At 40.8% G+C, this 24,823-nt stretch overlaps 1 protein-coding gene across 1 annotated transcript in view; it reads right to left on the reverse strand.

Annotated features, from left to right (window-relative positions):
• The window catches only part of gria1a (glutamate receptor, ionotropic, AMPA 1a), a 74,591-nt gene that overhangs the window by 19,624 nt on the left and 30,144 nt on the right, over positions 1-24,823 (reverse strand). Inside the window, 6 exon segments of the mRNA XM_020083542.2 lie at positions 15,754-16,196; positions 17,127-17,333; positions 21,933-22,043; positions 22,798-22,902; positions 23,914-24,081; positions 24,504-24,662. Of these exon segments, the coding sequence (XP_019939101.1) occupies positions 15,754-16,196; positions 17,127-17,333; positions 21,933-22,043; positions 22,798-22,902; positions 23,914-24,081; positions 24,504-24,662 (1,193 nt within the window).

The following is a 24,823-nucleotide window of genomic DNA, read 5'->3' on the forward strand; positions in this document are numbered from 1 at the left end:
GTGAAAAATACATGGTGACCATTTGAGCATAGTACAATCTCTGTGGTTTGGATGTAATACAAAGTGGGAGAGAAATGGGAGACATAAGGAACTGGATTCGAGTTATATAATATGAAACACATCGAACACCATCCCGACTGACAAATAACAGGAAGTTTTCATGTTTCAGCTGCTTTAACCAGTGAAATGTTGGCATTAATGCTGAAAAAGACTGGAATTATTATTTTAATGAAACAAAATTGGCCAATAAACTTTCTGTCTAGAAGAAGATTACATTTATCAGACTGGGGGGGTGTCATCTACATCAATATAAGAAAAAACTATTATACATCTCAGCTGATGCATGATATCAGTTGAAATAACTAGATCAAATATAAATCTTTCAAAAGCAAAGAGCCCCCTGTACGATTGGTCTAAGTGTGCGTTATGTTCGGCTGCACAGCTTTAAGTGAGTGAGATAAATAGAGAGGAAGGGAGAAATGGCAGCAGAGATGAAAAGTAAACTAGATAATACCACCGGGGGCTGACAAACTTCCTAGCTTTGACTGCTGCTGGCCTCCAGAGATGGCAGTAAACAGCTGTATAATCCTCCTCCAATTATTCAGCCATTCTTCTGTCCTACTCCCTCTCTCCACCTATCCTTTCTTTTTCCTTTCCCTCTCCATCCACCCAAACGTCCCTGCTGTGCTCGCTGCCTGTCTCTTCCTGCGCTCCAGAGCTGACAGGGGTTTGTTTTTGGCAAAGACAACAATGGCCTACACCTTGGCTCAGGCACTGATGCACCCAACAAACGCACAAACTCCTCAGAACAGTAGTGTTTGCATGTTTGTATCTATACATGTGTGTGTGTTTGTGTGTAAAACAGGTCACCATTTGCAGTGAGTGTGACTGTGCTGAGGAGAACTAAAGGGGCTGTGTGAGAGTAAGAGAGAGTGTGTGTGTGTGTGTGTGTGTGTGTGTGGGTTCTCATGCAGCACTCCTCCTCCCTGGTCGAGCAGAGCGACTGACAAACACAGATCTGTTAGTCTCCGTTTGTTTCCTTTTGAACTGGTTTCCGTCTCGCCTCCTTTTCCGCTCCTCATACATTATTGCACAGCAGCCAACTTTGGTGCTTTGGTGAGACATCAACTCAGCCGTCTCCTTACAGTAAGGGACATCATCAAAGTAGCATTGTAATTTCATAGTCTTGTCAAGGCAATGATAAATCATTTATTCACTCTGCCTCTGTTATCTCATTACCATGAAAAGGAATGGGAGCGGCCAGAAGCACGAGCTCAATAGCAGCGCTGCGCTGCGTACAGGAATACAGCTGTGTTTTTTTTCATTATTGTATCGTTGAAATCATTTAAGACGTAGACATACCAATGAATTACCAGTTACCAGAATAAAAGACTATGAACTAGAAGGGCACTCTGAGAGGGTATACCTCCACTAAGGCTAATGCCCTATGTCACCATGTAAAAGCAGTGTTTCCCATCAACTATCTAGACTGTGGCGGCCCACCATAACTAGTCCTTACACGGTTTCATAATGAACCACAACCATTTTTACACTACTCATAATGACATTAGAGATTTCTAACTTCTTGTTTTGCTCCATTGCTGCTTTGTATAGCTGTGTGCAGCAGTATTTGCAGCATGCTATCGCCCATAAATTTGTTCCTTTCCACTCAGTCAGACCGCAGCTACAGTTGCTCTCTTGCCCTCAAGTGGCATGTATCGCAGCTCTCTCTCTCTCTCTCTCTCTCTCTCTCTCACTCACACACAACAACTTGACTTTTACCCTTTAGTCTGTTTACCTGTCACTCGGGAATCTGTTTTGTGTAAGAGCCACGTTACTGTTAAAGATCGAATTAATTCTTTGGGAAAACACTGCAGAGAATGTCAAACTAAATTCCTTGATTCCCCATCTTTTTGAATCCGCACAAAAATTCTATGGTTTTCCTGAAACCATACTGCTTCCTTTCACCAAGTTTTAATCTTTCAACTAACAGACAAACAAAATAAAAACATTAACACCATGGTGGAGGTAATAACAGATTTTAAAAAACTCAATAAAGTATTTTCTCAAATTTGAATCCAGTACCAAATTTGTATGCTTCCAAATCCCTGTTTGAATTAATTTAGGTTTAACTATTATAGAAGTATACCTCAAAGAGTGCCAATATACAAAGTGTTTTGAAAAGTGGGGGACAGTGAACATGTGTTGAGGAAATTACACTTTAGATTTTCCATGTGGATGAACAGCACATCATATTTTTTGGCCCCAAAACCAAATTAAATTTTTTTTTGGCTTCCAGGGGGATACACAAACCACAAAGGTGACATGACTGTATCACCTCATAAAGCTGATAAGGCGAAAGTGTGAGTAAACAGTTATTATTTACACATCCAGTTCACAGAGCAACAGAGCCACCTGTACATGTCCAGCTCTGCCTCTTCTTTAACTCCTGAGGGAAATATGTGGCTCTTTAACCGCTAAAAGCTCCACGATGTTGAGCAGCACGTCTTTTAACCTTTCGATTGTTTTTACTGATTAACTTAAGTTATTCCATAGAGAGTCTTTAAAACGAGTGCTGTGGAGGAAAACAGCTGCTGCTGCTGCGTCTGGAAACAGGGTTTGACAACAGCAGCAAGACTGAACCAAAACAAGGAGCTGATAGATGGCAAAAGACTCTGAGCATCATTATCTGTGGGTTTGCCATGAAAAATGTGTGCTTTTATACATACTTTTATTTTAAAGAACATTTTAAGAATGGGTCCTTTTGTTTCACCTCGTGGAGAATGCAGACCAGAAACTAAATAAAAGGATTTTTAAGTATCACTGTTTTAAATTTATTGCCAAATAAACAGAATAAGGACATAAAATGCTAAATTCTAAATCCTCCTACTGAGATTGAGGATGAGGCTGAGGTCAGGGACGGTCTCTGCTGTAACCAACCTTCCCCGTCATGAGTCATGCTCGCCAAATTTAGAGATAAGCGCCCACCCTCACCACCTGAGGAGGGAGGTGGGCACATATAAACAGAAATAAAAGTCAACTTTAAATAATAGGAATTTAAATATATCTCGAATGTGGCTTTTTCAGTTTATCTTTCCTCTATTTTATTACATGGACTTTTTCTGAGAAAGATTCTGCAGAGTTGAAAATGTCCAAACTCCCAATAAAGGAAGCTCCTATTTCCTATAGAAAAAACACTGCTCTTTAACACCTCATCAGTCGTATGGCCATAATTCCAGGGTATTGTGACATCATTATTCACAGTCAGGTAAAGCGGAACCAATCACAGCAGGGTGCGTCAGCTGACCTATCAAAGCAGAATGGGCTTTTTTGGAGGGGGGTCTTAAAGAGACAGGAGCTAAAACAAAGCATTTCAGGCAGAGGCTGAAAAGAAGAGCTGCAGCAATTGAAAGTATGAGGAAATGTACTTGTTTTCTGAACACTGAAGCATGTAAACCTTTTCAAGTAATAACTCAAATTAAAATTAGTATTTCTGAATATGAGCATAACATGTCACCTTTAAAATAGATCCCATACATTTATAGATTTTAGCAGCTTTAATTTATTCAGGTATTTTCCCCAACACAAAATGCAAATCCAATGCATACTGCAAGATGTAGGTGATGTATTGTGCATTTGCAATATATTCTACCCTTGTCAGTAGCAAATGCTTATGTTCTCAGGCACTTTTCCAGGTGTGCATGTTTTGTTATGATGAAGAGCAAAATGAATTGGAGCGTCTGTCTATGTCAGTTCCAGATCTTTATCCTTTGTTATAAGATCTCCACCCAGAGTTCCCTGAGATTCTGCCCGAGCACTAAACTCTCATTAGAATTCCCCTGGCTGGCCTACTCTATTCAATATGGTAATTAGTAATGACTAATGACTTTAGCAAGTGTAAAAAATGAGCCAGTAATGGCCACATTACAATGGATTAGGAATTACAGAGGTTTAAATGAGAATGAAAACGGTCTCTAATTGTGGTGTGATTCTAAGACAAATCAGGGGTGGAAAAGGAGTTTTCTGCTACACTGCCTTTTTTTCCCACTTCTTGACAATTAGCAAGACAGCTGTATGTTCTCATTGATTGGGCACAGTCACTCCCATTAAATCTGTTCTGACAAGATTTTTTTTCCCGCACCAGTCAATCGAGAAGATAAAATGAGAGTGACAGTGGCTGGCAAGAGAAAAGCACCGAGGCAGGAAAGATCTATAGATACAGCAGACGGAGAGAGTACGTGTATAAGCTGCTTTCAGACCTGCACTGGACTCCGCAGTTCATCTGTATTTTCTCCGGAGATTGTGCATGTGTGAACGCAAATGTCCGAGGGAGACTCTCCGTAGAAATCCAGGGGAACTTGATGTGTGAATCCAGCAGAGGATAACCCCCCCAACTTGGATTCACACATCAAGCGAGTGAGGGGGGGGGGGTTGATGGAGCTTCAAACATGCGTCAGACACAAATATGAAATAAATCATCAAGAAAACCAATATCTCCTGGTGAAAAAGCAGGGACACGCTACAAAGACAGACAAAGACGTCAAGAGAGTTTGTGGTGATTAGAGCCGACGACAGCACTTATCACGTGATCTCCACAGCAGAGTTAAAACGCCACTTACTGCCTCTGTCTGCTGCATCCGGCTGACAGAGCCAGGTCGTGTCTGAAAACGGCTATACATTGAACATACACATCAGTGTAGCAACAGAGTATGAAGTGTTAGTGAGTATGTGCTGACTAATTGGCCACTGCTGTGGCGGAGTGCAGGAAACATCCTTAGCAACCACAGCTCCCTAGATGTGAAAATTATGACAGAGTTGAGAAAAGGAAAAAAACTAAACAAATATAACACCAGGGCATTATATCAACAGCACATCGGACAGCTTTCACTTAACAACACAGGCCCATAGAGGAGGGGATGTGACATGAAGACCTCAGGTTCAACAAGTTCAACACTTCAACACAGCCTTCTAAGTGAATAAATACACCTCCTGCTGCTGCCTTCTGATGATACTTCTCTAAAACAAAAGCAGTGCAGCTCCACACTCATGCTTCCAAGCCGTGTGTGCACGGTGTCTGTATTTGCTGACTTATACCACAAGGCTTTTGCTAATTAGCGCACCCTCGACTGTGCTTTAGCTGCTTGTAAATGTTAGGAATAGATAAACATTTTATGAAGCCTCTCGAGTTCCCCACAGCCTCCTCAGCAGAAAACAGCGTGTGAAGAACATGCATAATAATGTGCTAGTGTCAGGGTTATTAACCAGAATAAAGTATTTATAAATGTGATTACCTTTTTATGTAATTCCATATAGGTCACTGTGGTTCCTTCAGCTACACACAGGGGGGCAACCAGGCTCAGTGGAGAGGGGCATTATGGGTTTGATATGCAACACATAATGCTTTTGGTGCATGCTTGGCCCATAACAGTGTATATAAAGATGGATGACGTTTCTCCAATTCCAGAAATGAAGCCAAAATATCTATATCTCTGTAGAGTCTGCACAGAGGCCATCGGGGGATGGAGTGGCAGCAGTACGGTTCTGCAGATGTGCTTGATCAATTAAAAGTCAGTCTCAAAAAAAAATAAACATCACTGAGATAAATTAATGATATATACAATCAAATACAGTCTTTATATACAATCTATGGATTATGTATTTTTTGCAACCATACTTTCACCCAAAGAATAATTTAAATGTTGCTCCAATCATCCAACACAACTATACATCTAAAGCCATTGTGCTAGTGTGTTGCTGAAAGCAAATGTCAGTATGCTAACATGCTCACAATGCTAAAATAATAACATTTAGCTGGTGCGATGTTTACCATCATCACCATCTTATTTTAGCAAGTTAGCATTTTTTTGCTAAATGCTAGGACACAGAGATTAGGTGAGGCAAAAAAATGCTGGCATTCCTGTCCTTGGAGCATGAAAGGAATTTAAAATAACTGCAGCTAGCGGGTGGTGATCGAGACCCTATGGCAGTCATGTTGTCCAACTTTATATACAGCGTATGGTCTTATACAGACCTGAAAGTAACCCTAAAATTGGTATATATTACATGAAGTGACCCATAATTAAGTTTGTAAATTACGCTCTATGACCTAGAATAGGGGTTTATGGATTAAATGAGCCACACTAATAATTTAATGAGATGATAATGATAATTCAAAACTGAGCTATATGTTAGTTGTTTCAAATCAAAGTCAGGGTGCTACAGTACAGAACAAGAGTGGCGAACAGTAGCGCTCACACCTCTACCAAGGTCCCTTATGAAACCATATTCAAATTCACAAGATCTGGATTTTTGCACTCCATAAGTCCATGTCCCACAAACTAACATGGAGAGGGGGAATTAATGACCTATACTGCAGCCAGCCAGCAGAGGGTGATTGAGATGCTTTGGCTTGAATTTTGAGGAGCAGTTATGTTGACCTGACAGATACTTCCCACTGTCTCAAAATTGCTGAATGAGGCTCTGAGGGATGAAAATGTGCTAATGTCAATGCTGTTGCTAAGTGGTGAGTTTACTTACAGATTTTGTTTGCTTGCGCATTTGTTTTGTTGGTCTCGCGATTATGTTGTATATATTTAATGCACTTTCATCTTCGAGGCTGACGCGAGCTTGAAGCAAGGAGCAGAAACAGATGATTTCTTGAAGCATCTCTCTTTCTCCTCCTCTCTCTGCATCTGAAGGTCAACATCACCACACCACTGAGTTGAAAGGGAATATTATGATAATGCTGGTTACAGCCTCCCACCAACACAACAAGAGTGGGTAAATGCATTCATTCAAGTGCGCTACAGAGAATCTGACAAAAGGCATTATGATTTAAATGCAATGTTTATTTCATTAATAAGTGGCAAACGCAGAACAATGAGTCTCCCAGTTAATTATTGGCGCAAAGGAAATCGATATGTTTGCGATACGACGACTCTAACCCTCGGATCTGGGGCTGTACACACGTGTGATGATATCATGGGCACTTTCTTGTAACCTCATGCAACCTGAGATAAGTTAGTATTGGCGAGCTGTGAGAGCGCTCGCGATGCGCCCACACACATACGCACAGCCTCTTAGTCACTCCGGCCAGAAAACAGGGATACAAACAGATACATCACAGCTGTTCACTGAGCAATCAATAACCATCAGCAGACACACAATCTGACTTATGGCGCATTAAATCAGGCTGCATAGTAACGCAGAGGAGACATGCATGTGTGCTCAAGTGCAGTTTTAACAGACCAGAGACAATTGATGTGAAGCTGCGCCACTCTGAAAGAAAAATCTCTTTATGGTTGCCATGGCAGCACACTCTGCGCTCCAAACAGTACAGCTGAGCTGAGAGAGACTTTTAGTCATCCCACTCATCTCCCTCTTTGTGTTTGCATCTATAAGGGTGAGCACCCCTATAGTAGGATAGATTTGCCATTACCTGCGAAATGCTCTCATTATGTCTCGTTTCGACTTACTTATCTTTCCAGTCAAACTATTGGCAGCATTTCCTGCGATCCAGGTAGATTTCCCATACGGCCTGTGGCCTGGTGTATAATTCATGGCTGAAGAAAAGATGTTCATATACCATCACAGCTTGATTACAGTATATACCCTTGCTGTTCTGGAAACATATGTGACTGTGTTTTAAATGCAAATTTGACAGAGTGTGCTCCTCTGAGGAAATGGTGTCTCTGTCTGTGAACAAAGTGTGAAACCCAGTGAAATCCTCAGGGGGTGTGTGTGTCTGTGTGTGTATAAGTGTGTTTGTGTGCCTTTGCATGTATGATCAAAAGTTTCCTTCATGCGATTTCCAGATAAATAAAACATAAAGTGTTGCTGTGAACTAAAATGAACTGTCTCTTTATGAATAAAACATCATTTCCTACCAAGTCTTCCCCAACTGCTTTGACAGCAACTTACTAACTTCACAATTATGTAACTCAGTGGTGTGTAACAAAATCTAATTTCTTGTTGTTACAATAAATAACAGCAATGTTATATCTAATGGATTCCTGTGCAAGATCAATAACGATTACAAGAATCTGCTGGGTTTGTCCCAGTGGGCTTGATTAGCAACAGCAACTTGAATCTGATCATACAACGCTCCTAACATTATCACATTTTCTGCATCATGAAATCTATGGAGATCATTTTCCTAGGTGAGAATCTAATATTTAACATGGTGACACATAAAAGCAACAAGAAGGGGATCAGAAACAATAGATTAAAACACCACCTGCAGCAGCAGTGCCAAGCCTTAAAGAAAATATGGATTTTTTAGTTCTTTAACTTATCATGTCATATTAAGTTGACCATTATTAGTCCATATTTGAAAATATGGAGGCAGTGGTTTCCATTCCCTCTGAGTATGTCATAAACATTAAGCTGAAAAGAACTGAAAACATTATCGAGCTAAAATCTTTCCCACAGAGAACATTTTGTTGAATTTATTTGTCCATTACCACCCAGCGCTAATGAAGTTGCAAGCAGGGACCATTGTGAAAGCTCGTGGTGGGGTGTTCAAGGACACTCTGACATAGAAAAATATCACAGTTATTTTTATCATCATCTGTGCAGAACTACAAGCCAATACTGTAACTATGACAAAGATGATGAAATATGAAACTTACAAATTACAGTTAATAAGTTTGCTTTGGAGAATGTTTAATAACATATTATGCAAAATGGTTAAAACATGCAAAAACATTGGTGCTGTACTTAAAAACACCAAAACATCTCAATATTGTATCTTTGTTGACTCTTGCTATGCATCTACTGTATGTCTAAAGGGTCATTTATGCTTTACGTACAAAAAGAGTGTTTTAAACAATGTAACCGTCACTGGCGACATACTTCTATGCGTCCTTTACGTTGGCCTGGTTAATGAACACTACATCCACTAGAGGTCAGAGAAGACTCAAGAGTTGCTGACAACAACAAACATGTCGACGATGGAGGAGGTTGTGATAATGGAGTTCTGAAATAAGAGACAAAGTGCCCATTCAAAGTAACATCATATACTGTAGATGCCTGCAGTGTCTTATCAACTCGCAAAGTCGCACATTTCTTCTTACTGCCCTGGGATCGTCTCGTATGAGCTATCGGCTACAATGTCCGCCACAAGTTTCAGTGGTTTGGCATCATTTTGTCAATTTCGTCTGTATCTATAAGCTTTCAGAAAACATACACAAAATGAATGCAGAGTACAGAGGGCTCTGTACATTTCCATATACCTCAAGATTGACACAAAACTGCCCACCAAACAGGTAATTAATCCCACCTCCTCCATGTTAGTGGATAGGAAATAGACCATACTAAAAAGTCACCTCAAATAAGTCTTTCTCAATGATGGTCTCTGTCAATTTAGGTAGCTCTCTTCAAACGGATCGCTACTGCGGCTGCATCTCCTACTACACAGGCTCCAAATGCACAAGATGGTGCCGTCTGTAGCAGGATATTTTGGCTTCATTTCTGGTTAGTGGGACAGTAGAATCAAATGTGCATTTATAGAAACAGTCCATGCCTAATATGTACCACATGCACAATAGTGAGTAAGAATTTCTTGAACAGATAGAAAATAGATCTTGGTCTATTAAGGCTACTCTGTCTTTGCCCTGTCCGGTTTAATGCTTCAAAGAGGGAAACAAGTATAACTGTATGACTCAGTTTGAGAAACACTGTCCCTCCCCAGGTTACCATAACACACCACAGACACACAATCCATTATTGAATGATTCTGACCGCCAGACTGAGAAATTGCTGTTGTGGCAGCAGGGTGTGAGTGACAGAGCTGATTTATTTCAGTCTACAATCATGTTACAGCAGAAACACAGGCACAGAGGAGAGGAGACGACTCCATGGGGCCATGCAGTTCAAACACACGCACACGCACACACACACACAGATATTGAACACGGACATTAACATCTGCAAACACATTCTCTGAAGGAACATCATGAACCCACGCCCTTTTTACGCAATTTCACTTCCTGCCGATCGAGACCCTACAAGCTTCATACGGAAATAGCTGCTTCACAGTAGAAGCATTTGCACCAGCAATGGAAGTATCACAATTTGGAACATCAAAAAACGAAATCTGAGCCCGAGGTGCAATTAACAATTCTATTCTGATAACTAACAAAAGCCCATGATTTTTTTCATTATCATGAAAAGACAAAAATCGCACAGTAGAGTCTGCTGGTTCCTCACTACATTTTTAAAAAAAAATTTATGTGTGCAGCTGTTTGGCACATACGTGATATGAAACCTAAAACATTACTGAAGCTATGACATGCGACAAGGAACACATGAACAACAATCATTGGAAGAGAGATGAAAGATGGAGAGCAGAGAAAACTGAAAAGAGGCGAGCGGAGAGGAAGTAAATGTGTGGATGGATGGAGGTGTTGGTGGTGGTGGTGGTGGGGGTGTTACTCTCAGAGTGCACCTGTCTGCAGAGATAAACACGGGGAGGGTCCGACTGCACGGACTGGGGCTTATGGGAGGGCCTGACTGACAGCGCTGACATTTAGAAAGAGCACAGTAAACAAGGTCTCGCACAGGAAAAGTAGCAGGGGGAGACACATTTATGTACTGTACATTAATGCATCACATCTGTGTGTAAATGCATGATTACCACACACACGCACACACACACGTGCACACACACGCCTGTAAAACCTTGAAGCAGAGATACCTTTAGGATGGTCCAATCAGATTCTTACGATGTAGAAACAGGAAAATGGCAGTAAGTGTTTCTTTTAATAGAAACAGCTAATACATACACGTACACATGCGCACGCACACACGCACCAGCTCATACAGGCAGACAGGGAAATTAAATACGCCCACTGATTAATCCAGGACAGAGTGGATCGTCAGTGTTGTTCCTTGGCCTTTTGTCTCTTAATTAATGGAGGATCGTAAAGCATGAAGCACGTCAAGCTGCCTACCCTCGAGCTGAATGCACCTTTTACAAAATTGTCTTTGTCACCTACAGGCCCTGTTCACAGCAGACATTTTGACTTGCCACAGTAGGAAAAGCACAGGTGTAAAATATAAAACGAACGATGGTTGTATTGAAATTAACAATGTTATCACGAAGACCTGAGCTTCTCAGTTCACAATGATGGTTATAGGAGCATGTTCACAAATTTCAGAAACACCATTAGTAAAATTTTGTACAGATTATAAATGAACCAGTGTTAAAATTGAATTATTAAAGTATTGTTCTCATTGTTGTAGTTCAATTATTTATTCAATTTTAGACGTTTGTATTTCATAATGACCTTAATGAATCCAAGTTATTTCAAAATGATTCTTTGGTGATTTTTATTTTGTCACTTTTATGTGAGTGATACTGTTCCTATCAAACAACTTCTCCCTTTATTAGTAAGCTTAACACTTGCTCCCAAATTTAGCCTTTAGCTCCTGTTAGCTAGAACAACGACGTCTAACTAATTCTACGGACAAACTACCATTGATATAAATAAACATGGTGCAAACACTAGCTACTTGCTGCAGGCATCTTATGAGATATATGTGTAGATCCACCTTGTGGTTTCATAGAAAGATAAATATTCACATTCAATAAGTGATTACAAACCTCTGAACCCCATTGTATTTACTTTACTCCACTACATCTATCTGACAGATACTCACCTTCTAGAATACACTAACATGATCAGCTAACAAAGTACTGTTTATTGATTCATCAACATTTCTGTTATAATAAGACCAAAAACATCTACTTCAAACTTTTGTGGTTAAATGTTACATGCAGGACTGGTGCCTGTGACGGTGTATTTTTATACTCAAACTGAATACTTGTTCCACCACTGTAACTAATTGGTATATTTGACTTGACTGTTCAAATATCTAAAATCCTCTGTTTGAAAATATTAAGATATTATTTCAGCTTCTAAAAAAACACAGAAACTAGACGACATCTTTATGAGCCTTAGAATCCAGTTTATTGAAGTTTTCTTCATAATCTTACAAATGTGCAGAAAACCTGTCTGTGTCTTTATGTATGTATATATTTGTGCATGCACATATGTAATTCGACTATTTCAAGAACCATTTCTCTGATCTACTTAAGGCTTTGCAAATGTGTTGCTGGGAGCCCGAGGGAGTGCAGTAGTTGGTGCAATATGGGCCCATGACGCGTGAAATATTGATACATTTTGGATAAACAGAAAAACAGCACTCCCTAGCAAATGGTGCTGGACTCTTGTGCATACTTGATGTCATCAATCACGACTATGGCAGCACTTGGTCCAAAACAGTAAATAAGGGTCCAATCATAATTCCTTTGGCGAACACCCTGTAGCTAAAGAGCTTTCAGCCCGGATCACCTAAACTGTGGGGGTATAAGACAGAGACCCATCAATGAGGTTCTCTGTAAGCTCTTTGCATTGGAAATGTCACAGCATCATACTGTATATCAGGATTACCAGCATAGAAAACGTGCTTCTGTTAGTGGTACACAGCAATTTTCTGAATGTTTCGTAATTGGTCTCACGACTATTTCTGCATTGCTGATGTTAAGGTAACTTTGAAATGGGTTAAAAAGGAAATACTTCAATCCAGGTTGTAAATGGGTTCAGAACCTACAAGTATGAAGAAATGAACAAATAATTGCAGGCATAAAATAACTAAAAAGCCTCATTCTCTCAAGTCCAATTAAGTGAAACTGTACACTGTGTTAATGCCAAACTCTGACAACAAAATGTGAGGTTACGAGGCTCCTACTGTTTTCATCTGACAAAGCCTGAGTAAAAACATTACATGTCCCTTTAAATCCAGCAGAGCAACTGAGCGCTCACTTTAGAAGTCGCATCAACCTGCAGCTCGGTGTGTGAATATGCGCCGTGCTAACTGGAGCATCTAGGTCACCCAAATTTTCAAGCGGAAGATGTTTCCTTCAGGGCAGAAATTAGTGGGGTGAAACATTCGCTGTGTTGGTTTTCAAGACATCAGGCAGACTCCACCACACGATAGACCTGTTTTTTTCAAAAGCTTCCATGCGGAGTGCAAATGAGAATAAGGACACTGTAAGTAAAGAAAGATGTCTCTCTCAAGGCCTATATGAGGACACCACCCTCACTGATGACACAAAGGACATTTTCGCTTCTACCTGAATTATTTTTAAGCTAGAATTTACCAAGTGCCAGTTACCAAATATCCCAAAATACTAAAAACTGTTACTGGGCAGACAAAACTCAATATAATCTGTAGAGTATGTCACATCTCAGTATAATAGTAGGTAAATGGGCCAACAGCCTTGTTACAGTTATTAAGAGATGATGAAATATTCCTCAGAACTGGTTAATTCTGCAGTCGGAGGAGGCATCAGCAGGATTTATCTGTTTTGTCCTTGTAAACATTCAGGGAAAGGTCTTGCATCAGAAGGGATTGCTTCCCCCGAGCAAAACAAACGCAGATACTGTACAAACAAGAGCAAATCAATGTGTGCTCAAGCTCATATATAGTAACATACATGCAATACAAACAAAACATGTGTGTGTGCATAAGAAGCCAAACCACAGGGACCAGATCATTTGCAGGAGCACAGTGACATTCTCCCTGTCTCTGTAAGGTGTACAAGGAAATCAATAGTTATTGGAGATGTATTTTCAGCTTGTAGGAGAACACTGAGACAATAGCCATCACCCTGCATGAGGCGCAGCAGAGTCTCCAGGCAGAAAATGTAAATATCAAGTGTAGGCCTGTGGGAGTGGGGTTTCGCCACGTACATCATGTACTGCTGAGCACCTATGTGCAGCACGCAGGCCTGTGGGTGCAGAGATTTTTTCTCCCTTCTGATATTTGTGCAAGGTAAGAGTGGAAACACATTCTGTAAATGTCACACGATGGAAGCCAAGATAAAAATCGAATGTCGCTCGCTGATATAATTTCTTTAACCTTCAGCCACTCAATCAGGGAAGGTAGACTGAGAACCACGGATATTTCTCAGCTACATGCTTCAAAATGAATGAATACATGTCTCCTGTTGTTGTTGTTGTGATCGGCCTTGGTAGTCAATTTGCTCCCCCTCCCAAAAACAAATTACCAGTGTTATTGAGCCATGCATATTTGTTTAATACACAGAGGTGGAAACTGATACCTCTCCCTTATCTATCAATCCAATATTGACTTATTGCCAGGAAATGGTTTGCCTTCTAACATTTAGCTGTTAAGTTTAATCCATACAATTACTGAAATATGATATTACTGTATATTCACACATCAATTACTATGCACATTAACCAACTAGCTTTAGAGGAGCTATTGGGTAGATTCATTTCTATTCTAATCCTTGTGCTTGCCTAACCAACTTATGGCTCAGGCTTCATATAACATAAATCAATGATACCGCTTTTACACACAAATTAGCAGGTCTAAGCAGGTTTTTTTATCACAGGAAAAAATATGCAAAAACTGAATGACGTCTTTCCTGTTGCCAAAAGAGGAGTCTGTCTTTCTGTTTTTTGTACCCCTGCAGTGAGTCTTGTTCGACATGACAAACTCCCGGGAAAACAACGCATCTAAAACCTTGCTTTCTTGGTAGTGTTGCCACTTGCACAATATATAGGAAAAAAAAAACATTATTCCCAAGCTGTAAAAACAAATAAGCACACAAACCTTAACATCTATCAAGGCACCAACAAAGATATAATGTTGCACTGGAAACATTTGTGTCAAGTATAGTTTAACCGTTATGACTGAGTACAAGTTATTATTTATCCAGGTATTGATATTAAGAACTGTTCAGCTTTGAATCCAAACCACAGCAGCAGCATCAGTCTCTCCATCCTCACAGTATAGTACACTTCAGAGAGATACATTATGTATACATGCACCACCACACTGCAGACATACATAATGCATATGTAGCTTAATGTTTAAAGAGACAAGAAGCTCTGTGTCTGTCCATGACCTAACCTGCCTGTGCTGGTTCAGAACTTACAGTGATCACACTGACATTATCTTCTCATCTCATCCTGCAGGTCCCTCTGGAAAGCTCAGAAAGTCGACCTCAGTGTCTCTAATTTCAGACACTTAATGAGATTTTTAATTGGTGACCTTTTGAGGACTGTTTCATACAGCGGCTCATGAGAGCACTTGAGGGGAGTCAAACCACACCACGCAACACTCACACCAGGATCCTTCATACGACCTCTCAGGCTAATATTTACCTTTACCCACACATACTGTAGATATATGGACAAATAAACAAACAGAGCTAGGTAGGTGGGTGGGTGGGTGGATGGATGGATGGATGATGAGTGGGTACATAGATAGATTTAAAATGTTAAACATTGGCGGGAGCTACCTGTAGGTTTTTCAAGTCCCAAAGGTTCATGCCATGTTTATACCACTACAGTAAGTGTCTGGAGAGACTGAGAATGAAACACAACACTCTGCAACATCACCACATCATAAACTCCCTCCGCTGCTCCTCGTGCAACTTTTATCATTGCTCTGTATGACAAGTGAACAAAATCTCAACCAACAAAAGCCCAATATCCACAGTCGCCAAAGTGCTTGCTCATTGTGGAAACGGTTGGGTTTCTCTATATTAATACGATTTTAAGGTCTTGACCTTCTATGTAAAGTGCCTTGAGATAATGTATATTATGATTTGGCGCTATACAAATAAAACTGAATTGAATTGAATTGAACACAAAAGCAACATGTTATTCAAAGGAGAGTGTAAGTTTGTGTAAATCCACAGCCTTGGTTTCTTACCGTGGGGAGATATCACATCCCTGCTGCATGAAGGCGCCCAGTGAAAACCAAAGGGAGTTGAAGATGCCAAACTCATTAGTCTGCTCAAGACTCTGCTGGTTTGTGTTCTGCTGCGTCTGTGTCTGGCCCTGCTGCACCCCATTGGAGGCCGAAGCTTGGGTGGGAGACTGTGGCTCTCCTTCCTCATAGTCCTCGGCGTGCCACTCGTAGGGGCTGAACCGACTGACGAGGAAGAGGACGACGCTGACGCCAATGTAGGCAAACACTATGCACATCCAGATCTCATAAGCCAGCGGGTCAAGGAATGAAAACACACCAGGTTTGGATTTGGTGGGTTTCTTAATCATGATGGAGATTCCAAGGGACATGAATGGCTTGGAGAAGTCGATGACTTCTTCACGGACCAGGGTGATGGTCAAAGGAGCCACAGCCACATCCGCTTTCTGATGGAAAAAAACAGAAACATATAAAGACATAAACACAAGTACAGTGTGTCATTAATGTCAGTTTTTTATGTTCTACAGTGTTTGTTAATTTTTCAGCTCTGCAAGCTATTTGCAATTCTCAGGGAATGTCAGCATTGGTTGGCCTAAGCTAGTCTTTGATTTGACGTAAACAATATACCTGCTTAGTGGTATTATATCAGCATTGTTAGCATGCTGGCATTTGCGTTCAGCTCAAATCAACAATGTGCCTGACTACTGCCGCATAGAGCTGCTAGAATTGTGGCTGTAGACCCTTAGTCCTGTTATATGACCTTTAAATAACCTTTAAGTGATTCTCATGGTGCAAGTTTATACTGGACTGAATAAACATGAATGACATGACGGCTCTCTAAAAGTGAAGCCAAATCATCTAGCTCGAGCCCTGCAGTATAGTTTATGAACCCTGTCTCATTCATGTTAGTGGATTGGTTATGAACCAAACTAAGATAGAGTCTAAGTACACTTTAATTCCATTATTCTCTAAGATTGTTTTATTAATTTTAAGTAGTAAAAATGGGGTCGAACATAATGACTGACAGCCGAGACTGACTCCTGATTGGTCGAGCATGTGTATTTGCCGGTCTTCAGCACCACAGTTCCCCTTCCTGATCACTCCTGTGCTGAAACTGTCTCCAAACAACGTCAAAAGCTCAAGATGGCGGCAGCTGTACTTGTACCCGAATGCAGACATTCACTCTCAGTGTCACTGCCTTTTTGATTGTATCATTGTGTTGTTACTGCAAAATAATCAAGGCAGACTACTAAAATACAATTGTTAACTAAACATAAAAGATTGTTTGTTTGAGTATCACTGTTAAGCCTTTAGACTTTTTGTAGGTTGTCTTCCAGCTTTAAGTGGAGAATGATCACAAGTCTCTGTCTACTCACCCCATACACCAGTTCTCCCACCATGCCGTTCCACATCTTGGTATCTGGGTCTCTTGCTCCGTACTTGCCATCCGAGACAACCTTGAGTTTGTACTGGTAGCCCACATGTTTGGCTATCTCTGCAGCCAGCTCCACGATGTAGCCCTCATACTTATCATTTCCCACAAGCTGCTCGTGGTTCTTCTTCAGCATGACATACGGTGACTCCTGTCAGATGAGGTGAGGCAACATGAGTAAACAACAGCTCTTTCTGTCCACACTCATCGATTCTACATCAGACTTAAAAAAATCACACACAGGAAATAAATCAAGAATTTCAGTGATCTACACTGATGTGAATTTCTTGACAAGCTGATGTGACTGTAAGACACATAACATTTACAGCAACAATTTGTAAAGCTAATCAAGTCAAAGACAGCATTACGGCTGATGATAACATTTTTAGTATGTAGTTAAGTTTAATAATACTATGTGAATATTTTGGAAGACATGGATACATTTAGTGCCTCAGTGCAAACCCACCGACCCTGAGCAAAGCTACGGGCTTTTAAAAAACTCTTACTGGGCCCAAAATATAATTGTTAGTGTGAAAGGTTCGCAAGAAAAGATAATTCTATGAAATTACGAGGTATTATTTTGGCTTTATTCCTTGAAGGTATGGTGTGTAATTTAAATACAAAAGGTGCCTAAGTATGATCATTACAGCAGCGTTGCCACATTAGAGCGGGCTGCGAGGAAACAGAGGAAGAGGAGGAGGGTTATTAAAGCTGAGAAGAGGCTCAGAGAGGAAGGAGCATGTGTGTGTGTGTCTGCATGCGTGTGAATGTTTAAGCCATGTAGAAGGGGAAGCAGACGCTGACCTTCGCACCGGAGCCAGGCTGTTCTTGCTGTATCACACTGATATTTGTACATGTCACACTGATTGGGTGTCGTGACAAATTACAGCAGACATGACATCTGGGGCCGCACTTTCAGAAAAATGCATTTCATACAGAATTCCACTGCATTGTCCACATATGCTATAGCAGAGCCTCAATTCCCATAAGTTGTTATGTGGCTGATTCTAGCTAAGGCTGTGCTGAGCTGAGCAAATCCTGCCACCGTATTTCATCAGGGTCTGGAGACGAGGTGGGGGTGCTGGGGGTTTCCTCTGTGTGTTATGGTTATCTGGGTTCTCCTGCTCTTTATGGCTGAGGTGAAGGTAATCAGTGTTACACATGGAAACCCGAGGCCCGCTGGTGGAGACACGGCACCCCAGGGGAGTGGAGAGCGAGAGAGAGAGGGAGTGGGGCTGGTGTGCAGCGCTTCCACGGGCTATGCACTTGCACTCACAGTCACTAGACAACAACAGACACACACGTGAGCACACAGACACACTAACACACACGCACATTGAGATATGGCACGACATACAGAGGGTCCTCCAGGACTCAGTCTCATTGACCTCAAACTGTTCCACTGAGATCCATCTTTACTCAACCATGATGAATATGCCACAGACACACACAAGAACACATTTCAAACACACATTATGTTTACAAATGTAAACAAACACATTGAAAGTAAACAGAGTAAAAGAAAATGCATGGAAACTAGACCAGCACTCACATAGCAAACACCTCTAAGGCCCAACAGTCCCCTTATGTTTTATTTAGATCTGCACACACTCAAGTAACAGTCCCCTGAAAAGTTTTTTTAAGACATGGAAAAATATTTCCAGGTAGAAGTTTTAGCAGACAAAAACAAAACCACCTTGACTTAGGTATTTAGTATGTTTAGTTAGACATCTACACCGTATTACATAATTTGAACATTTTCTCACTGAGAGCCTGCTCAACAGTGAATGTCATTAATAGCCGACTCCCACCAAGCACAACTAAACCCTAAAATTCCAGTCATAGCCTGGTTTTACTGTAAAGCCAAGATTGTGAAGACACATAACTCAAGCTCTCAATTAAATATGTTCTACTTCACTCCTCCAGGCTTGGACTGTGTGCACAGTGGGACAACAGGGTAAGTGTGTGTGTGTGTGTGTGTGTGTGTGTGTGTGTGTGTGTGTGTGTGTGTGTGTGTGTGTGGAGGGGGATGAAGTGATACCGACACACTGGCAAAACAACATGCTCCCTCGAGCGACGAATCAGTGGGGACAAAAGTTATAAGGTGCAAGAAAACTCCACTCCACTGCTTGCCTGCAGCCCAATGACTGTTCACACCTTATCTCTACTCTTAGGTTCCAAGACAGAAAACCAATTTATCTTCCTAGAAAAGGGGACACTGATAGGAGATTATGTCAGAGAGACTTATTTTAGATCCGTTCTCTTGAGACACTGCAACCGTTGGGTTTAAATGAGGATTTTCATGTTTTTTAATTAGATGCCAATAGACGACGATGTAAAGTTTTCCAAACTATGCCTAGGCTTCCAACATTTTATTTGTCAAATGCCAATTTAGAGTCTCTTTAGGTTGCTTAGATCAAATCTTACTACTACCACTTTTAACGAGTTTCTCTGCCTAGTTTGCACACAACCGCAGTCGCAACATGTTCATTAATTACAGCAGACTTAATTTATATATAAAATCATAGTTTTAATTCTTTTTAATTAATTGAGCTACTCAGTTTTCCCCTTGGTGTATTTTCAAATTGCACACGATTCATGCAGAATGTCAAATTGGGAATAGTGCAAAGATGTCTGTGTAATTAAGCAGTTGCTCAGCACGTACACACCAGTTAATCTAAAAGTAGCCCAATACCACATCCGCACTAACGCTTTGCAAAACAAACCGTTTCCTCTGTGTTTCGGCCTCTCTTCCACAGGCAAATGGTGCTTTAAGTCACTCAAGCTGAGATTTTTACAAATGTCTTCTGAAGTACAGTCAATAACTCCAGTTTCTGTGTATCCATGTTAAATAAAGTGTTTGGGGAACAATGATGCTACAGTTTATTTCACCCAGAATCCACAACAACAGCAGCAATATACTGTTTTTTCTATGTTTTTTAGCACTGATAGGTCTAATTACAAGTTTGGAGCTAAATTGAGCATCACAGCACCACATTACCTACACTCACAGGCGACTGTCTCACACTATATTCTCACACCACAGTGTTCTTCTCTGGTATTTGACGGATCATTGGTGTAGACTTTATCGCCACCGACTGGCCCGGCATGCTCATTTGAGCATCTGTAGCAATTATTGTATTCCGTCTGGATGGAAATTTCTGGGGAAAACAAAGGCTGCATGGACGGAGGGGAGAATATCCACAATGCTGGAGACAAGGTTATTTTGTCTCATTTCTATCCTGTTGTTATCAAGTTAAATCAGGTATAAACAAACTTATTTCTTTGTTAAATTGATTGTCATAATATTAATGCTGAGGTTCATTTAAATTCAACTTATGTACTAACAGAACAATTTTGGTACAAATTTGTTGAGACTTGACCAAAACTTTCCTCCATTTTGAAGATTGCAGCTGGAGATTCCTCATATCTTAATTAAAACTAAGAGGCTGACGTGAGCAGTTATTCCCATTAAGGTGCTTGTATATGTTCGATAGGAAAACATTACCCAATGATTCTCATTGGAAATGTGCTTCACATTGTAGTGTTCGCCTGTTTCTTGCTGATGCTGCAAGATCTCAGACTGAAAGCCTTACATCTATAAAATAAGATGGCGCAGGTTGGAGTGTGCTGTTATTCTGTGTTGTCTGTCAAGCTTTTATCTGGCGAGTGGTGAATTTCTCTTAAGGGAAACCCCTTTACCCAATTAACCTCTCTCAGTGGAGATCAGCTACACACGCTGCCCTGCCAGACCTGAAGTCACCAATAGAATATCTAAAATCAGCAAGTGCATGCTTTTTTCTTTGACACACATTTTATCCACACCTTAGCAATAGCTGCGCCTTTTCTTATTCCAATGAAATAATACAGTGGAAGTAAAACCCAGAGATAAAAGACATTGCCGTTTCAAAAAAAACAAAAAACAAACACCTGAAGAGCCAATGCTGGGCTCCAGGGGTCCACAGGCATGGATCAATCTCTGATATTAAATTTTCAACAAGATGCAGACACTGAGAACATCCTGTGCCTGCAGAGACATGCACAATACCATCTGTATTATCCTCGGATGTGTATCAGCCAGGTATTGCCTGCTGCTGTAGGTCCTCTCTTTTCAGAAAATGTCAGGATAAGCAAACCGTCATGACAGTTGGTCAGATTGAATTTTTTCCTCCCTGTTCCTCAAATCACAGCCCCTGCTAGCTTCTTCTCCGATATATAGGCCAGAACACTTCACATAACCTGGACACATCACATTCAACAGCCTGGTGGTGACATGGGAGCCAAATAAAGAACATGGCAGCAGAAAGAAATGAAGGACACATTGACACTTCACAGCCTCAGAAGTGAAGTGCTTATAATGTATTTTATAACAAGGCTATTTAAAGCTGTATGACCACCGGAGCCTTCAACTCTTCCTGTGTTTTTTGACATGAAATTTCAAGGTTGTGCTGCCCTTGTCTTTTAAATGTGCCAGTAAGCAAGTGTACCCCGTACACATTTCTGCACTTCTGCCTTGTACCTGCCAAATAAAGCTGTTCTAATTCCGAGCAGGCTCCAGACAGGACGGAGAAAAGTTAGCGGAGTTAAGAGTGGAAGAAGGGGATGGAGATACAATCACTGGTGTCTGCTGAATTCTTTCAGGGGCCCTGAACTTAGGGATCTCTATCATAAAAGAAAATGAAAAATGTTACCCTGACTTTCTCTTTCTCATCTCACCCACCTCCAACAAATCCCTCTCTGTTTGACTCACCAAGATAGTGGTGACTATGTAGGTTCTGTTCTGCAGGCCGTACGTCTCGTTGCTGCCTCGCATGAAGCTCGCCGTGGTCACGTACTTCTCATCTTCATTCCAGTAGCCAACCTATAAGCCAAGGAGAACGAATCATAATCAAAGGTGTATTTATTAAACTGTCACTATTACTGTCTCTTATAGGAAATGCTTTTACAAAATATCATTAGTCATGATGATACTGTTATCATCAGTGTATGTATAATCAAATCAGAAAAGGGTAATTAAGCCACATTAAATATTCCACTTTTTTCATTATCAGCTGAGCAAACAACACAAATGAAGCTGACACTGAGTTTTTGTCACTTTTCCCTGTTTGTACTTGTCAGTGTGGTACTAAATTCACTGCAGCAGGATTTCTCTCCTCCTGATTTCATTGTCTTATGTTTCCATCATCTAATCCATTGATGTGGATTATTCTCCTTCATTATGAATGAAGGATTTCATACAGATAATAAATAATAATACAGTAATAATGGAAAAACAGTTTGAGTTAATTGTAATATTTTTTCTAAGAATGAGCCGCTGAGCAAATGTCCTTGTATGCACATAAATAATCCTGAGATCACTTGAGAGCTGTTATAATAGCTTCTTCTTACACTTTAAAAAGCAGAAAGTCTCTTGTTGAAAGTGTTTTTCACGCCATTATTATTATTCTAATTCTTTTACATCTTATGAATACAGGCCCAGGTATTTCTTGAATTTTGTAAAGTCCTATTTAACGAGCAAATAATAATAATGATGATGAGCATGCAGCCACAGTTTTAAATACAGCCCTTCAGCAGGAATATATAATATAATTCAACACCTCAGGCTGCAGACTTACCTTCTTGGGTCCAGATGGGGCCAGTTCCATGACGCTCACAGTGTAGTTTGTTCTGCGGCCTTTCTCGTTAAACTGAATGTGACCAGTCAACCCATCTATACGCACCTGGAATGGAGTCACAGATATTGAATTACTAACACATGGGCTTGGACTCACATCGGCAGATGGGTAAATAATGGCTGCCGCCAAGCATATTCATACACGCCATTTTCTGCACCTCTGCACTAGGAGCTAGCATTTGCATGTCATGTTCACATGCGATGCATGTTAAGCATAGTTTTTTGTGCGTTTGTGTATTGATTTGTAAAAATTCCACAGTACCCAGGTCCCTGCAGAGGTGAATGACAGGCGGCATGCGTGTATGTGTACAGTGCCGTGTGTTTGTCTTGGCCGTGTGATGGGGTTAATTGAGCGAACACGGCTTCAATCTCCAGTCTATCCGCAGGCAGATGGTTAGATTGACTATGAGCAGGCCTCTGCACAGCCACTCTGCAGACAGGGCCTCAGGCTGCACACTCCCACATGCAATTACACGTATGCCCTTGCAAACATATTGCATTTATTATACACTGTTCATAGTCAAAGTACATTTTCTCACTGAAAATTCTCAGGTTCCAGATTAAAAATACAGAAATCTCAACATATTTGAGATTTGGCTTTTTAATTAGGACTAAAACATTTTTAATTGTCCCTACTCCTTAGTTTTCTGCACGTGTGTGTGTGTGTGTGTGTGTGTGTGTGTGTGTGTGTGTGTGTGTGTGTGTGTGCATGAGATCAAGGAGTCAATCCTGCATTTCCATTCCCAAATATAACATCTCTAAACTCAATTGCTGATGTCATATTCCATGATGATCACAGCAGAGTGTTAGTGCCCACAGAATTTGTTTACTAGCCATGATGTCACATTTGATACTGGAAAGCTCTCCAACGACTTAATGTGAACTTTATACGACAGAATGAGACCTAATTTGTTCAGCCAGCCCCGACTCAGGAGCTGTTAGCTGATGTGTCACTCAATAATTTGTGCAAATGTGAGCCCCCGCCCATGTATGTGCATGTGTGGTATGTGTGTATGTATGTGAATTTATTAGTGTGTTTCTATGTATGGCTGCAGACCTGCTGCAAGGCTCTCTGGATGTCTATGCCCTGTCCCCAGGGGGCTGGTGGGTTGGCGAGACACTCGCCAGCGTTGCCTCTGCGAGAAATGTCTATCCTCTGTCTCCTTAAATTCTGGAAGGCGGTGGACATGACTTTCACCCCGTCGTACGTTAGAGCGCCAGTGTACTGCAAAGAGAGAGCAGACAGTTCAAACAACAGCGACACTATTACAAACCGATAAAGGTCTAAACTGAACAGGGGTGATTTGAGTTGGTTTTTGACTTTCTAAACACAAATGTTTGGATTTGGAATTAATCCTCTATCACAGCTGGTTTGGCCAGTTGTTAGGAATAAAAATCAATAATCGTTTAACAGCACAAATCCCCCATCTGAACCAACAAACTCAGAAAGGATCAAAGGTTATCCACCAACTTATATTTAATGAAAACCGTTTCATAACCTTTACCAATAAACAGCTGACAGTCAAACAAACCTCCTGAAAAGAGAAATTTAAAAAAATGCTCTCGGCCAAGGTAACCGTAACCTCGAGCAGAAAATCAGTGATCAAAACTCCACAGTTGAGTGACAGGAGAATGAAGGTCAAATACCTTGAGTCCACTCTTGGGCACTTTGGAGTCTTTATTGTCAAACTCCAACCACTGCTGGACGACACGGCTGACACTGGGCTCAGAGTTATTGACGAGCTGGAAGCCGGTAATGTTCGCCCCACCTTTCCTCAGGTCTGTCAGGTCGATGTCTAGGAAACCCTGAAGACAGCGAGGAGGACAGGCAAGGAACATTTTAATTCATGTGCATGATTATAATGAACAAAGCAAGCTCTTGCAACATAATGCCTCACCATACATACAACAACAAAAAACAAGAGAGCGTCCATTCAAGCAGAAACACGACTGCTAATTGTGTTTTA

This window comes from Paralichthys olivaceus, chromosome 9 (assembly GCF_024713975.1).
Source record: "Paralichthys olivaceus isolate ysfri-2021 chromosome 9, ASM2471397v2, whole genome shotgun sequence".
NCBI lineage: Eukaryota > Metazoa > Chordata > Actinopteri > Pleuronectiformes > Paralichthyidae > Paralichthys > Paralichthys olivaceus.